Source organism: Anas platyrhynchos, chromosome 1, assembly GCF_047663525.1.
Source record: "Anas platyrhynchos isolate ZD024472 breed Pekin duck chromosome 1, IASCAAS_PekinDuck_T2T, whole genome shotgun sequence".
Taxonomy (NCBI): domain Eukaryota; kingdom Metazoa; phylum Chordata; class Aves; order Anseriformes; family Anatidae; genus Anas; species Anas platyrhynchos.
In genome coordinates, this window is record NC_092587.1 from 57,564,675 (window position 1) to 57,578,869 (window position 14,195).

At 34.8% G+C, this 14,195-nt stretch overlaps 1 protein-coding gene across 2 annotated transcripts in view; it reads right to left on the reverse strand.

Annotated features, from left to right (window-relative positions):
• Positions 1-14,195, reverse strand: part of WASHC4 (WASH complex subunit 4) — a 43,287-nt gene that overhangs the window by 25,285 nt on the left and 3,807 nt on the right. For both annotated transcript variants that reach the window (XM_027449578.3, XM_027449586.3), the window contains exons 3-14: positions 13,734-13,787; positions 13,533-13,598; positions 13,325-13,370; positions 10,679-10,746; positions 7,670-7,752; positions 6,313-6,355; positions 5,672-5,775; positions 4,969-5,089; positions 3,299-3,422; positions 3,057-3,184; positions 2,162-2,322; positions 228-354 (exon numbers count right to left, since the gene is read on the reverse strand). In XM_027449578.3, the coding sequence (XP_027305379.1) occupies positions 228-354; positions 2,162-2,322; positions 3,057-3,184; positions 3,299-3,422; positions 4,969-5,089; positions 5,672-5,775; positions 6,313-6,355; positions 7,670-7,752; positions 10,679-10,746; positions 13,325-13,370; positions 13,533-13,598; positions 13,734-13,787 (1,125 nt within the window). The remainder of the gene's footprint in view (positions 1-227; positions 355-2,161; positions 2,323-3,056; positions 3,185-3,298; positions 3,423-4,968; positions 5,090-5,671; positions 5,776-6,312; positions 6,356-7,669; positions 7,753-10,678; positions 10,747-13,324; positions 13,371-13,532; positions 13,599-13,733; positions 13,788-14,195) is intronic.

Genomic DNA, 14,195 nt, shown 5'->3' on the forward strand with positions numbered 1-14,195 from the left:
ATTTAGTCAATTTGTTTTCCCCCATGTGCCTTGTGGAAAACACCTTTTACAGATTTACTCAAAAGAGTATCAACCAGACATTTCAAGTTTTAGAAGAATTCCCAGATTGTGCACTAACACACAGATAACCACAGCATTTCTGTAATTTATTTTAAAGTTCAACAGCTTGCAAGAAAACATCTTTTTTGGTATTGTTTTTTGTATCAAAACATTAAAAGACCGCACACCTGAATGAAGACATTACAGCGGTTAGAAAGATCTTCAGCAAACTTATCCATGCGTTGCTCCTTCGACAAGATGGATTCCATTTTTGTCATCCATGAGCTCACGAAGACATAATATGACTGCATATCTCTGGAGAAGGAAACAAAGAATGTTTTTCACTTCAAATAAAAAGAGTATGAGAATTTTCTCTTTCCAAAGCCTGAATTCTTCTATAGGAAATATATTACAGTAGTAACTTTCTCCATTCTCAAAAATATCTGAACATCATATTCACTTATGCTTTAATTCTCAATCGATAAGGATTAGTCTAGCCATTACATCTGTACAAGCATACCCCAGGAGTCAAAATCTTTTATAATCCATTCTTTCAAGAGACAAATGGCCCCCTGAGTAGTATATACCATACTACTTTAAATTAGCACAGTAAATAAAACTGCTAGAAAATGCTTTCAAACACCAGACAAAACAGTCCTCCACAAGTTGCAAGTTTTTCCTCAAAGTTTGAATTTGAAATATACAAAGCTTGTCATTACATCAATGCCAGACTGGACTGCTCTTGAATAACATACTTCTCCAGAAGATAATCTGCTTTGATTACACCAGTTATAATATTTAAATTGAGATCACTTTTAAAACTGCTATTTATTCCACAGTACAGAACGTTGACACTGCAATACAATACACAGTAGCAGTTACAACAGAAATGTACTTAGGTCATTGATAAGTGTCAAAAATTATTCATTAGTAAGTGCTCATATTTAAGGGAACAGTTATCAAAGGCTGTGGTTTGTGTTTTTTTTTGTTTTTTTTTTTTTAAACAAGTTCTTCCACTAGTAGTAGTTACCAGCAGAATTCAAATGAGCAGATGGAAAAAAATTGATTTATTATAATGTCCTCAAAATGACTGTGAATACCCAGATCTTTTTTTAAACCTTTTCTGAATCTTAAGAGCTGCAAGAGAAGATTTGTACCACTGCCCAAAACCAGAAGCAAAGCAGCAGTGTAATTATGCTCCACCCATGAATTAAAGCCCAGGAAAAAATTTGGTCAGAGCACTTGATTATTCCAATGGACACAGGATGCAAACCACAAAGTGAAACAGAAATAGGCAGAAGTGAAAATAATCTGCTGGAAGATCACGTAGGCATGAAATCACTGTCCTTTGTTTCCCTCTTGCCCCTCCTCTCCAACCCACTTTTGCACACAGGGTTGGAAGTCAACCTGCAAACTTTAAGTGTTTATTTCTGTTCCTCAGACCATTTTCCACCTTGTATCAGTTTGCAACACAAACAAAAGATGTAGCTGTGTTACATTTCTACACAGTGTAGCACATTGTTCATAGGACAAAATTTAAATTTCCAACTCATCTTTACAGAGATTTTTGAAAGAACTTAGAGCAGGAAATGATCTGCAAATGACAAGCAGAGCACAAAAGAGAAACCTTTTCCAAGGTAGACAGTTTCATAGACCACTAAACAAGCAGTTAAACGCCTGAAGAAAAAAAAATGCTTGCAAGGGAAGTATCACTGAGGAGAGAAAAATCCCTTCATAAATCAGTCAGTCAGTCTACATGGGCCTTATCTCCACAAACACATAGAAACCAGTGAGTGCTAACAGAAAAGAAAGCGGCTCAGGTTACTGGCAGTTTAAAGTATGGAAATAACAAAGAACAACTGAGAAGAAAAAAAAAAAAAATCAAACGTTTAGAACTGCCAGGAACTTTGTGATTTTGGTCACATAACGTAATACACATTTTTCTGAAAGTTTAAGTTTGACCAATACTTCCTTTTAGCACACATTACTGCAGTGGTATCAACCTTTTTCCCCACACCACTTAGCAACACTGTAAAACACATTAGTACGCTGAGTTTATAAATACACAAATTTCTTCGTTATTTGACAATCAGCGCAGTGAAGCAATATTTAGGAAGCATACTTGGTAAGTGACTGTGCCTTCTGCTGTAGAAAGTTATCCCTTTGTATTTTAACTGTATGAATACTTTTCTTGTCCAGAAGTTTGGCAGCAGCTGGTATCTTCTGAATCAGAAAGTTGTCAGCAAACCAGATAATATTTGCTGTTAGCGTGATGGCTGGTACCTTGAAGAAAAAGGGGAGAAAAGGGACAGAATATTAAGAAGTAGCAAAAAACATAAGTGATGACAAGAAAAAAAATACTATGCCACTATGCACTGTGTCTGTCCTTTTACTTATGAAACATCTGTTTTATGCCTCTTTTAAACCATAACAATTCAGTTTATTTTTGTATAATTATTTTCTACACAACATTACTGTTCACATTAAAAAATGTTCTTCCCTTAGAAGCCCATAAAGGACACTGGACGCAGAATTATTACCATTCTCAGTGCTTCTTAATAGTGTTTGAGAACTTCTTAATACCACACAAAATGAAAAATCCCTGATCACCTTTAGACTTAAAGGTCATTCAAAAAAAATGTATGCTTCTACCCAACATCAAAACCCAAAGCATTTGACCAGCCTTGCAATACTCAAACCTCAACAAACAACTCTTTGTCCTCACTGCCATATTAATCTTGAGAAGAAACATTTTAATGGTAATTTCAAGTTATTTGATCTTTCTGTGTACCAAGTGTAAAACACAAAGTGAGTGCACGGGCATTAGACCATCTTTAAAATAAGTGAGAGGTAATTATAAAAAGGAACAAAAAATTAAAGTCTGCTCTCTGACCTGTTTTGGTAACTTGCACGTTCTTCCTGTTCCCAAGTCTTAACCATGCTACACAGCCAAGAAAATTATCTGCTCATTAAGGATTTTTTTTCCTCTTAATTAACAAAAGAAGTAAAGCACTTACCTTTTTACAAACATCCAGCAATGACTTGTAAAATTTCTTGTCTACAGTCCGAAAAATCTGAAAATGCAGTACAAAGAGGCCACAGATGCCTACATATCTATCTCTCTGGTCAATTTCTGAAGGTTCACCTGCAGAGATAAAAAAAATCAATTAATTAATAATTGCTTTTTGCAGTACTCTCAGACACACGATAGCCACTTAGAAACATGGAACCTGGCAGGATAAACATCAGCTTGCATTACCAAGTTTGGCTTCAACATTTGCAAAAGTTGTGCGAAGAGTATGAGCAAATTCTTCAGCAAACGTGCTATTCTTTGACACAGACACTCCACCATTTGTGGAATCAAACTGTTGTTCTATGCAGGCCTGAAGGAAAAAAAAATTTTAAAAAATGGTAAAATGCCATAAATTTCAGGCCTCAAAAGAATACTGATTTTGCAAAAGAAAAATGCAAGACTACATTGTAACTTCAGGCTAGTGCTGTATGACATAAACCGATCTTAAAGTTTACTTCGGATAGATTTATTATCTATTTAAGTTACTTAGTGTACTAAAGCAAACAGAAAACATTAAAAACCTCTTATGTCTCTTATGTCTAACAGTAAAAACAGCCAAAGAACAATAAAAATCCACCACCATTCAATGTATTTACTGATTTAGTATTTCTTCCATAAGGCACTTTCAAAGAAACCACATGATGCTAGTGCTAGTGATGAGAAACTAGGTGCTAACATATTAAATAATATCTTGCTACAAATATGCAATACCATTAACCAAACAAGATCATCATCCAGGTAACATGTAGGATGTCGTTCACAGTCTCGTAGCATAAAAAGCCCACAGCACTGGTGGCTGTTTTTCTAACCATATTAGAATAGTCTTTAATGGGATTGTATGTGAGAATTTTTTCATGTATTATTGTTTTTGTTAGAAAGGAGTACTGGCAGGACAGGAGGGGAAACATCTTGAATGAATAGCAGACAAATGCTATTGATGTCTCAAATTAAACATAATTAAGCTTTTGTACTAACGCAACGTTATAGAAAGTTAAGATAAAAAAATGATAGTTGGATATCAGTATCAGTTTTGAAAGGAAAAGCCTAATTATATTTAACGATTTAGCTACAATTTCACTTTTGAAGTCTTTTCCAGAGCAGAACTTTCTTCCCTATGCCATTTACGATGTAACAGCAAGAACTAAGTTCTTGCTCACCCTGTTCAGTTGGCTCTGCTGTGACCAAATTCAGCAACATCCAGTACGAGTGTCTCAAATACTAACCCTTTAATGTAAAATGGCTTTTTGTATGAACACATTTAAACTAAACATACTGAAAAAGGAGCAATTCTTCTCCTCCAGCTGTACACTTGCACATTTCAGGGGTATGCACTACTAAAGTGATTCCTAATGACAAGTACTTGTCTCATATGCTAGGAATGAGACAAAATATGTAACAAGAGGTCACACAATGTATTTCAAAGATCGTGAAGAGATTTTAATTTGCAGCTAGAATGAAGTGGACCTATGCTATGTAAGCCTGACCCAATTAAAATTTCTGGATGAAAATCAGACTCCCTGAGAATACACAGTCCTAACGCAAAATTCTCTGCATTTCTTTTGTTGTGCAAAACAGTGAGTGTTAACTGCTACCATTCAAAGCCTGGCACAGTTCTAGCACAAGAGAATAGCAGGGAAGGATCTTACAATCAAGCTTTTTTTCAAAAAAATGTACAAATGCAAAACAGCCAAATTCACACATCACTATCTGAAACAAGCCAGACCAAACAACAACGAATCCAACACACAGACACTGAAAAATACACAAGTGTGACATCCTATTGAAAGACATTCTAGGAAAAGTCTCACTTTGGCACCAGTTTCCCCTATCATATTGGTGAACATTAATGTTATTACCTGAAATATCATTCCATCAAGTAATTGGCATTCCAGTTTTAACAGCAACTTTTCAAATGGCTTCAGTTTATCTTCCTGAATTCCAAATTTGGAAGGGTTGTGATGGACAGATTTTAGCAGCCTGTAACAGGTAAGCATAGAACAGAGAGATGCAAAACAATTAAAACATACTAACAGTTTTATCACATCCTGTACTATTTTGATAATATCAGTGTTCTGTGGAACGTGCCTAGCAACAACTCCAAAATTGCAACAAATAAAAAGTCTGTGTAAGCCACTTGTATTTGAACAACTACCATCTACTGAGGCTTTCAATTAAAGTTATTTTTCCACTACCTATGTAATTGCTGACTCCAGCTCTTCCTTTAGATAGCGTTCTTACTCAAATCTGTATGTCCATCCCCGTGATCAATAGGGAAATGGAAAATTAGATTTCTTATTGAATACATTTAAACATTAAACTTTCTCAATATACTTACCGTGTACAGTTTCAGGAATGGCATACAAAACATTCAGCACTGTAAAAAACTTACTGATACTGTTAGAAGGACAAAGTGGGAGCTTCCCCCTGCTCCTCACTGAGTTTTCTCATAAGCACTCAGGGCTAATAAAAATTCACTTTCCTGAACTGACTTTCTTCAAACAAGACACATGCACATGCTTTTATGTCATGAGAGTATTTTTCACACCTTCAGAGACACACCTCTTGTACATGGTCCAGTGATCTCTCAAAGTGGCATGATTGTCAATTATTTCATCTAGAGTGATTAAGACAGTCAGTAATTCTCCCAGATGGTCATACATTGCCTGTTTTAAAAAAAAAAAAAAAAAAAAAAGTAGAAGAGATTGTAGTTATTGTAATGTTCACTGCAGTGATGCATTGCATATACAATGTCAGTTGTTTTAAAGCCAGCAAGACATGAGCTAAGTCATTATCTAAGACATCATTTAAGTCAGTCTTTTGGTTGTTTAAAGATTTGGTATGTCCTGTGGTGGGACACAAGGAACATTAGTTTGCATGTAGGCACCACCTAAAGTTCACTGATCTAATTTAATATTGAAGGTAGGATATTCAAAATTAGCTAAAAGCCCAAGCACATATTGCATACAGTAACAAAGCATGTCAGAACTTTTTAGCTACGAAAGCTAGAATTTGACAGACAGAGGTACCAGCCCTTTCCACATAAAGGCCAGAAAAAGCTGATTAACAAAGTAAAGTCTTTAAAGGAGACTCCAGATTGAAAGCTGTACTTGCAATTCACTTTCTTGCTACTTTCCTCAGAATGAAGACAAATATATTAGCATGAAATTAACAAAAGCGAAAGGGTACAAAATCATTCCCACCTGAAAATGAACTCCTGACGTCTCTATAATTTTAGGTGCATTCCTGTAAATAAAACAAGTCCTTTAACATCTTTTTAATCCTTAGAATAGAACATATTTACTGTTTCTGTATCAAGGTGCATTCTTTGTTTCTTGGCATAAGTTCTTCTTCATTAACACAGTAATGTCAGAAAGCAAAATTACTATCAAAATCTGATTAAAGCATACACTATGTGAAATGCGTGCTATATAATCAAAATTTATACTGCAGTTTTGAATGTACAGCTTGCAACTGGTTTAAACCACTGATTTCATTCAGTGCACGTCTATCAGCAATTCCCAATTCAGTTATGTAAACAAGTAGCCTTGACACAGCCTTGTGCCCCAAAAGTACAAAAACAAAAATCACACATTTAACCAAGCCATAACCAAGCTACATAACCAGCCCTGCTCACTCAGGGCTATACATAAAGTCTACCTTGTGCTACAGCGTAAGACAAGAATGAAAACAGGTAAAACTGAGAAGAACAATACTACCCTATGTTGGGGAAAAACAATCTAGAGCCCTGCAGTTATATTCAGAGCTAAACCCAACAACTCTGTTCAGGGCTGATCTCTCCTTCTCTCTGCATTCTAAGAGGAACAAAGCTCAACAACCATCAATATCATGCGTTAAAACCACAGTTGCTCTGTGATTAATCTGTAACATGACTTACAAAATCAAAACAAACAGCAGTATTGTCCATAGTGTCTTTTATCTAAAGATTATAATTAATGTTAAATATTAAAGAATAAACCAGTGATCTCAGACACCACAGACTCCATTCTGTAGGATACTTGCCTCTCCCTCAGATATACCAATTATCACTGTATACACAAAAGTATGGGTTCACATGGCAAGTGACAGTAATTTGTTTTTAAACTCAGTGGACGATTTAATATTGACAAAGACCACACATTTAAACATTAGACTGTAAAAGCGATCAGATTTTTAATCTTTGGAAGCTACTGGTATCTACTGTACCAGTCAACAGAAGAAATCTCTCTCAAACAGAACAAAGCTGAAAGAAAAATAGGAGGATCTCTTGAACATCAAGACTAAGTGCCTCTGACATACCAAATCTATCAAAAATGGGGAGAAAAAAAAAGAAAAAAAAAAAACACTAAAAAAAACCACTCGTATCTAATCAAATAAAAGCTCTGACTTTTCCAAAAATAAAATACACTTTCAAAATGGCTCATGAAGCCGAAACTTATACAGCAAAGCACCATCTCTTGATAGTCATATTCCAAAAATGACCATGCCTTTGGTAGAGTGTTTATATTCTATACATTTTTAACTACATAAATGTGATAAAGCATTTCAGGGAATAATTACTTGTTGCTGGTGTAAAGAACAGCCAACTGATGCACTACATTCACCACCACTTCATAGCATCGGGTAACAAAGCAAGACAGCTCCTGAAATACAAGAAAATAAATGCATATGTATGTATAATCCCTCCTTGTGAACAGCGTTGCTGCTTCCAAAATACAGAACATAAACAACTGAACTTGCAGCACAAGTTCCAGCTACATTCCTAATTCAAGTCAGTGGACAAATCTACAGCAGGATGGAAAGCAGATCTGTGTTTAGGTCAAGAAGCTACTGCACACAGCTCCTAGTATCACTTGAAATATTAAAAGTACCAATAAGCACTTTAGACATATAAAATCATAATAAAGAAAACAAATTATTTCAGAGTTGCATGTAGTTTTGACAAGGTAGATAGTGAAATACCACATTTTAAAAAAGGATACAGGGTTTTTGGAAAAGGTACAGAAAAGAGTCACCTCCAGGAGCTCAACATGCTTTAAACATCTTGCTGTAAAAGTCTGCAAGAGTTCTATTTATTAGACAGTAAAAAGTGACTTAATACCAGTTCATGACTTAATACTTAATACCTTAATACTAGATTCAAGCGTCACACTCTGGAAGCCAGCGATAGACAAATTCAAATGAGAAATTAATACAGAAGCCTGTGCCTTCTATAAAAATGATTAGCCACAGAATACTGTCTTAAAAAATAAAAAAAGAGTCTTTGAGATAAATGCTTAAGTAAAGCAGAACTTGTGCTCAATTACATAGTACAAAATGAGTAAGAAGAGGTCAACTTTGATCATAGAAAAAAAAAAAATGATCGTAATTTCTATAATGGATTTTAACAAGGTGTTCCTTAAGCAATAGGGTAAATGAATCTGGGTTTCCCTTAACCACAACAGTGTTTATTTATTATTGCATCTTACAATCCTACCAGGCAGAAGTCTGCATGAGATGAGTGGCCAGTCAGTACACAGATGGCTCCATAGCAGACAACCCACGCAGGCTAACCAGACAGCCTGCTGTTCTTGCCAGAAGACTGGCTAACAGCTGAATTCTCTCTTCTCCATCAAAAATAGATCTTATTTGGGCTTCTGCCTTCTATTAGTCACCAGTTTGTACAAAACATGAAAGTGTCATTACTTCTTATATTTGTATTACTCTATCAAATTGAGCTGCAACCAGCCCACAGGTTCCAGAAGAACAGATTAATAGACAACTGAGATCATGTTTCCATTGCCTTTTTAAAATTTCTTTCAGCTGCCTTCTTAACACTTCCAGTCAATGATCCAATTTAACAGCACATGTGTATTATCAGCTACCTAATATAGATAATTGCCATTTTTCCAGAGTTCTTCAAATGAACTGTCTTCTGCAAGAAGACAACCTACTAGTGTTTCATGGCATTAATTTGATTTTTTTTAAATGTTTTTACATAGCAAACCAATAGTCTACAGCATCTAGTTAATTAAGTTCTCAATGTCTGCATACCAAGAGATTTAACTCAGAAGAGCCCATAAATCAGTAGATACACGTTAGCTACATAGAAACCACATTTCACCTCTCCTAGAGTCTTCATTCATATTTTTACACTGCCCTCAAAGAACTGCTTGTAACTGACCACAGCAGCATCCCCCAGTCAATTTGCTACAACTGAGCAACTTCAAAGGAACACAACAGTTGAAAAAGACTCAAAAATGAAAAAGTTCCCCACACAGCTTTACCAAATTAACACAAGCCTGTTAGCACAGTAACCCTCCCTCTAGAGCAATGTCCTCTGTCTGCCTTCTTTCCAAGTTGCTCAACATTCAGCAAACCATAGTAGCAGATATACAGAGCTGGTTCACAAGCAAGGCTGTATTTATGTATCATTTCTACCATAAATACGCTTAACAGGATATACCACCTAAATGTACATAAGTTCGTACTACATGGTGGGTTTTATAATGCACATATGCTGAAGCTATCCAGACAACCAGTCACCCTGCTCTCAACTGCCATCTCAAAAAAATAGAACACAAGTGTACAGTAGCCCCTTCTCAGAACCACCACCAGCTCTCAAACATCTGCTCAATAAGAAATAGAGTATTAAAGAAAAAATTTACAATGTTGATAGGACAAAAAGCCTGAATAAAATAGCAAGAAAAAAAAATCACAAAAACTAACTGCACATAGGCAAGGGAAAAGAGGTTAAGAAACAACAGCCTCTGGCACTCAACTATTAATGGCCACTAAATGAGTACTGCCATGCTAGCATACAGCAAGAACAGAAATTTTAATATTTATTAAATAAGAATTTGTTTAAGCATAATGAAAGTTTCCTGTATCTTCTCCACTTCAACATGTATGCTTCATTACAAGCAATACTGCATAAAAATAGAAACATCTTTGGAACAGGACAGTCAAGCTATAAGGAAGGAAAAAAATTCCATAGTAGACTGAAATCCAAAAGCACAGGAAATCCTGAGAAGGAACTGATTCTTTTTTCATCCAAAATAATGAATATTCTTCCCTGAAAGCTTGAGAGAGGTGCAAGCAATTTTTTTCCAGATACATTCTAATTTTCCCCCTAATAGCTACACAACAATGTATAAATAATTGAAGCCCAGTTTTCAATGAAAACTAAAACTTGAAAAAATTGAAGCCATAAGATTAGATATCTTTAACATTACTATCAAATGAAACAACCTCAGTTTACTGTCTTATTTAAATTTGCTTAATGCTAAATTCTCTGTACAGTAATTACACAAACCATAATTTATTCTCTCATTAGACTACCTGAATTTTAGATGCATATAAACAAACAAAAAAAATAAAAGCTAAAGTAAAGACCGACAGATTACCAACCCAACTTACACAGCTGTCTTGTAAGTGAGCTGGTTGCAACGGACCTACAGGCAAAACGTTGTCTATCAGATGACTGCAGTACCTTTCAGCAACATGCAGGCAGGATACTGGAGGTTGCTAAATCCACGTTGCAAATAAAATTAAGATTATAATTGCTGTCAGAATCAAGAGATACTCTACCTGCAAGAAAGAAATAAATCTTCCCATCTGTATTTGGCAATCTCCTTCTACCATGCTGGAATCTGTGCCTTGAAAAACAAAGATTTGTCACTACTTTATTCATCAAATTCTGAAGCTTGCCCTCCAAACCATTTGTATGTCATACAAGCAGAATACATAAATAAAAGCTAACTGACAGAACTTTAAAAGCTTTTAATTTAGTTTTCACATTAAAAATTAGTTTAAGCTACACATACAGCAGGAAAGAAAAAACTCCAGAACATGAAAGAAAATAAAATCTATAAAACATAGTTCTTTAAAGGATATAACTTTGATATAAAGTTTCCATTAAAAAGTCTGTAAAAAGCAAGGCATTTATATATTGCAAGGAATGCCTACTGGTATAGCTATTAACTGAACAAATATATTGCATCATAAAACAAAGATGAAAAGCTGTATAGAATAAAAGTTCCTAAAGAAATTTGTTTTCCTTCTCCTATACATCATGCAGTGTAATAGAACTGGTTCTCACCACAGCTCCAAAGCATTACTTGTATGTCAAAGTCAAGTAACATGGTACTGCGAGATACAATAATTATATCACCAATGTCAAATTCTTTTGGACTGCTGAAACAGTTTTAATACTAAAAAGACTATTGTCAGGTAATGTCCTGGCAGATTAATGCTCTAGACTTAAGATTTTTCTGTTGGGCCACTCTGAGTGAAAACAGCTTATAACTGCAAGTTTACCCACAAAAGAAATGACACCACGTTAGAGGAAAGCAGTCTCCTGTTACAGAGATGACCTTTCAACCTGTAGAGGGAAACTCCTAAACAGCATTTAGTTTTAGATTTCTGGTCTTTTGCTTCATAAAAATGCTCTTTAAGAGCAATCACCAGAGTCTAAATGAGCCTCTATAACCATTACAATTTTTGTCCCAGAGTTCCAATTAAACACTGCATCCTTCCCCTTTGCACCTTTGTTACATAACCTTTACTCTACAGAGATTAGCAAATGACCCAAAAAGCAATCCAATGTCCTGAAATTCCCACACTAGCCCTAGTTACTTAAAGGACAAGATGAAAAAAAATGTTTCTATATACCGAAGGCAAAAGGTTGCACAGTGTTTCTCTGTTTAATTTATCCACCCTCGAGGCAGTGGTTTTGCTATCTGTTCTAAGTAAGCAAGCTACTTGTTATCAAAGCATATGCTATGAGGAGGGATCTGGGAGCAGAGAATATCATTTTTACATCCCAAACCACAGAAGGTTGGCCTCTCAATTTCTGCCATTCAGAAGCATTCCTTATGGACCACGGAAACTGCTGTGTTAACATACTAATCTACAACAGTCTGCCTTTTTTCATGCTAGAGACATGAAAAGCTTTTGAGAGACCCCTACTATTATTTTGTGCAACTAATTAAGTGCAATTATATTTGCACTTTCTTTTCAGATATTAAAAACCATGTCTGAGAATAAGTGAGAATCTACAAAATAATAAAAAAAAAAAATACACAAGACCCACACTTTTTTTTTTGACATTTCTCAACTGAACCACAACAGACATCTTATAGAGAACTTAAAAGAATGCTAAACATTCCCCCATACTTCTGTTGTAGTCAAGGCTCTTGATTTTATTTATATTTTTTTTTAATTAAAAAAAAAGCCTTTCTGGAAAACTACTCGGAAAGGAGCATGCTTTCCTCCATCTCACATTTCTGAATCAGAAAACAAAGCTAGGTAGCATGTCCCTAAATCATTAATACATTTGAGTCCTTAGGACTGAGATCTTTGCTTACTTTGAGACTAGCATCCTTTAATGTAGAAGCTTAAGGCTGACCCCTTGGGTGAGTTACCAGTTAAATTCTGTGGCAAAAAGCAGGTTTTCAGGGTTTGTTAACTCAACTGAGTTTCAGCCACTTTTGTCCCTGTATTATATCATGGTCTAAGCAGCAGTAATGAGTAATACTGCTTTCATTTGAAGTGCAGAAGATGACATTAACATGCTGTAGTTTTTCCTAAAAAAACTGATCTTATGAATAAAGTCAACATATAATAAGACTTGGTCTAAGTATTTATTAACAGTTGCACTGTCTTATTGCAATCAAATTGCAAATTTACGGTTTTACTACAATCAATACAAAAAACAGTCCTAATATGAAATATGCTGTTTTAGGATAAAATATTCACATATGAAACACGGGTATTCAATGCCATACTTTGAAAAATAGCTGCTACAGGTTTCTGTACAGCATAAATATAATCTCATTAAAAAAAAAAAAAAAGAAGCCTAAATGTTTATCGTGAAAAAAAAAAGAATCATGATGTATTTCAGATGTACTGCTTTTATACATCTCATGCATTCTCTCAGTATCTGTACTTAAAAGCCATTTGTCAGAAAAATGTAAACATGCTCCCTACTTCTCATGTAAAGGTGCAACGAAACTTCCTATTAATGTGACAATACTTGATGCAGGTAACAGGGCTTCATAGATAAAGTTTTAATGCTATCTCTATACTCATCAAGTCCATTTCTTAACATTCATCACTCAAAGACATAGTGAAAGCACGTATCCGTAATATAAAATTACACTTACTCTAGCATTTAACATAACCTGAAGTAATTAAGTAAAACTACAAACTTTTACTGGAAAGGGAGCTACTTACCTCCTTCTCCATAAAACAAGAGGCCGTTATAAAATTTAGTTTCTGCCTAACAACAAAAACAGAAATTTGTTTTATTAAATAGTATATATGTAATCATGCTACAAAAATTTAGACATTATAACTTGTTTCTTTATTGCAAAATAATAATCTATATGTCATCTTGCCAATCTGAAAACATTTTCATGCACATAGTAACAGCTGAATTTACCTCATATTTTAACTTCTTTATTTCACAGCAAAGGGCAGCATACACGGTTATTACTTTGTTTAGAACCTAGATTCAAAAGAAAAATAAATAGATTACAAATAAATAACTACAGCAGGTGAAAATCTTTATAGAGTATTTTTCATGTTTAAAAGGGCTTGGTTTTAGCTAGAATAACTTATTCCTCCTCTTGTAAGCACTTACTTTGTTTTCTGTCTTTATGAGCTCCAGTAGAGAAGACTGTTCATAAGGCAGAAGCTAAAATTATTAAAAAACAAAAACAAACTTTATAAAACACTTGTCAAAACCACATTTATCCAACTGGGTAGTTAGTATGTGTATATATATATATATAATTTTTATATTTTTTTTTACAGTTTAATCTCAAGTAAAGTCAGTAATAAAAGGACTACTAATAGTACATTACTGCAAACCTGTGCTGCAGGAAGCCTTCACTCTTCACATTTATGCAGAAAGGGAAATAATCGGCTACACTATATGGCATTTATAACAATTTACTCACAGAACTTGGAAAGCAACAACATGGTCATTATGGTGCGTGTAAAAAACAAACAAATAAAAAAAATTTGCATGCAGGCACTGACATTTTCTACTGAAGTCAGCCATGAGACTGACTAGTTCATATACATCCAGTGCTGTAGGAGC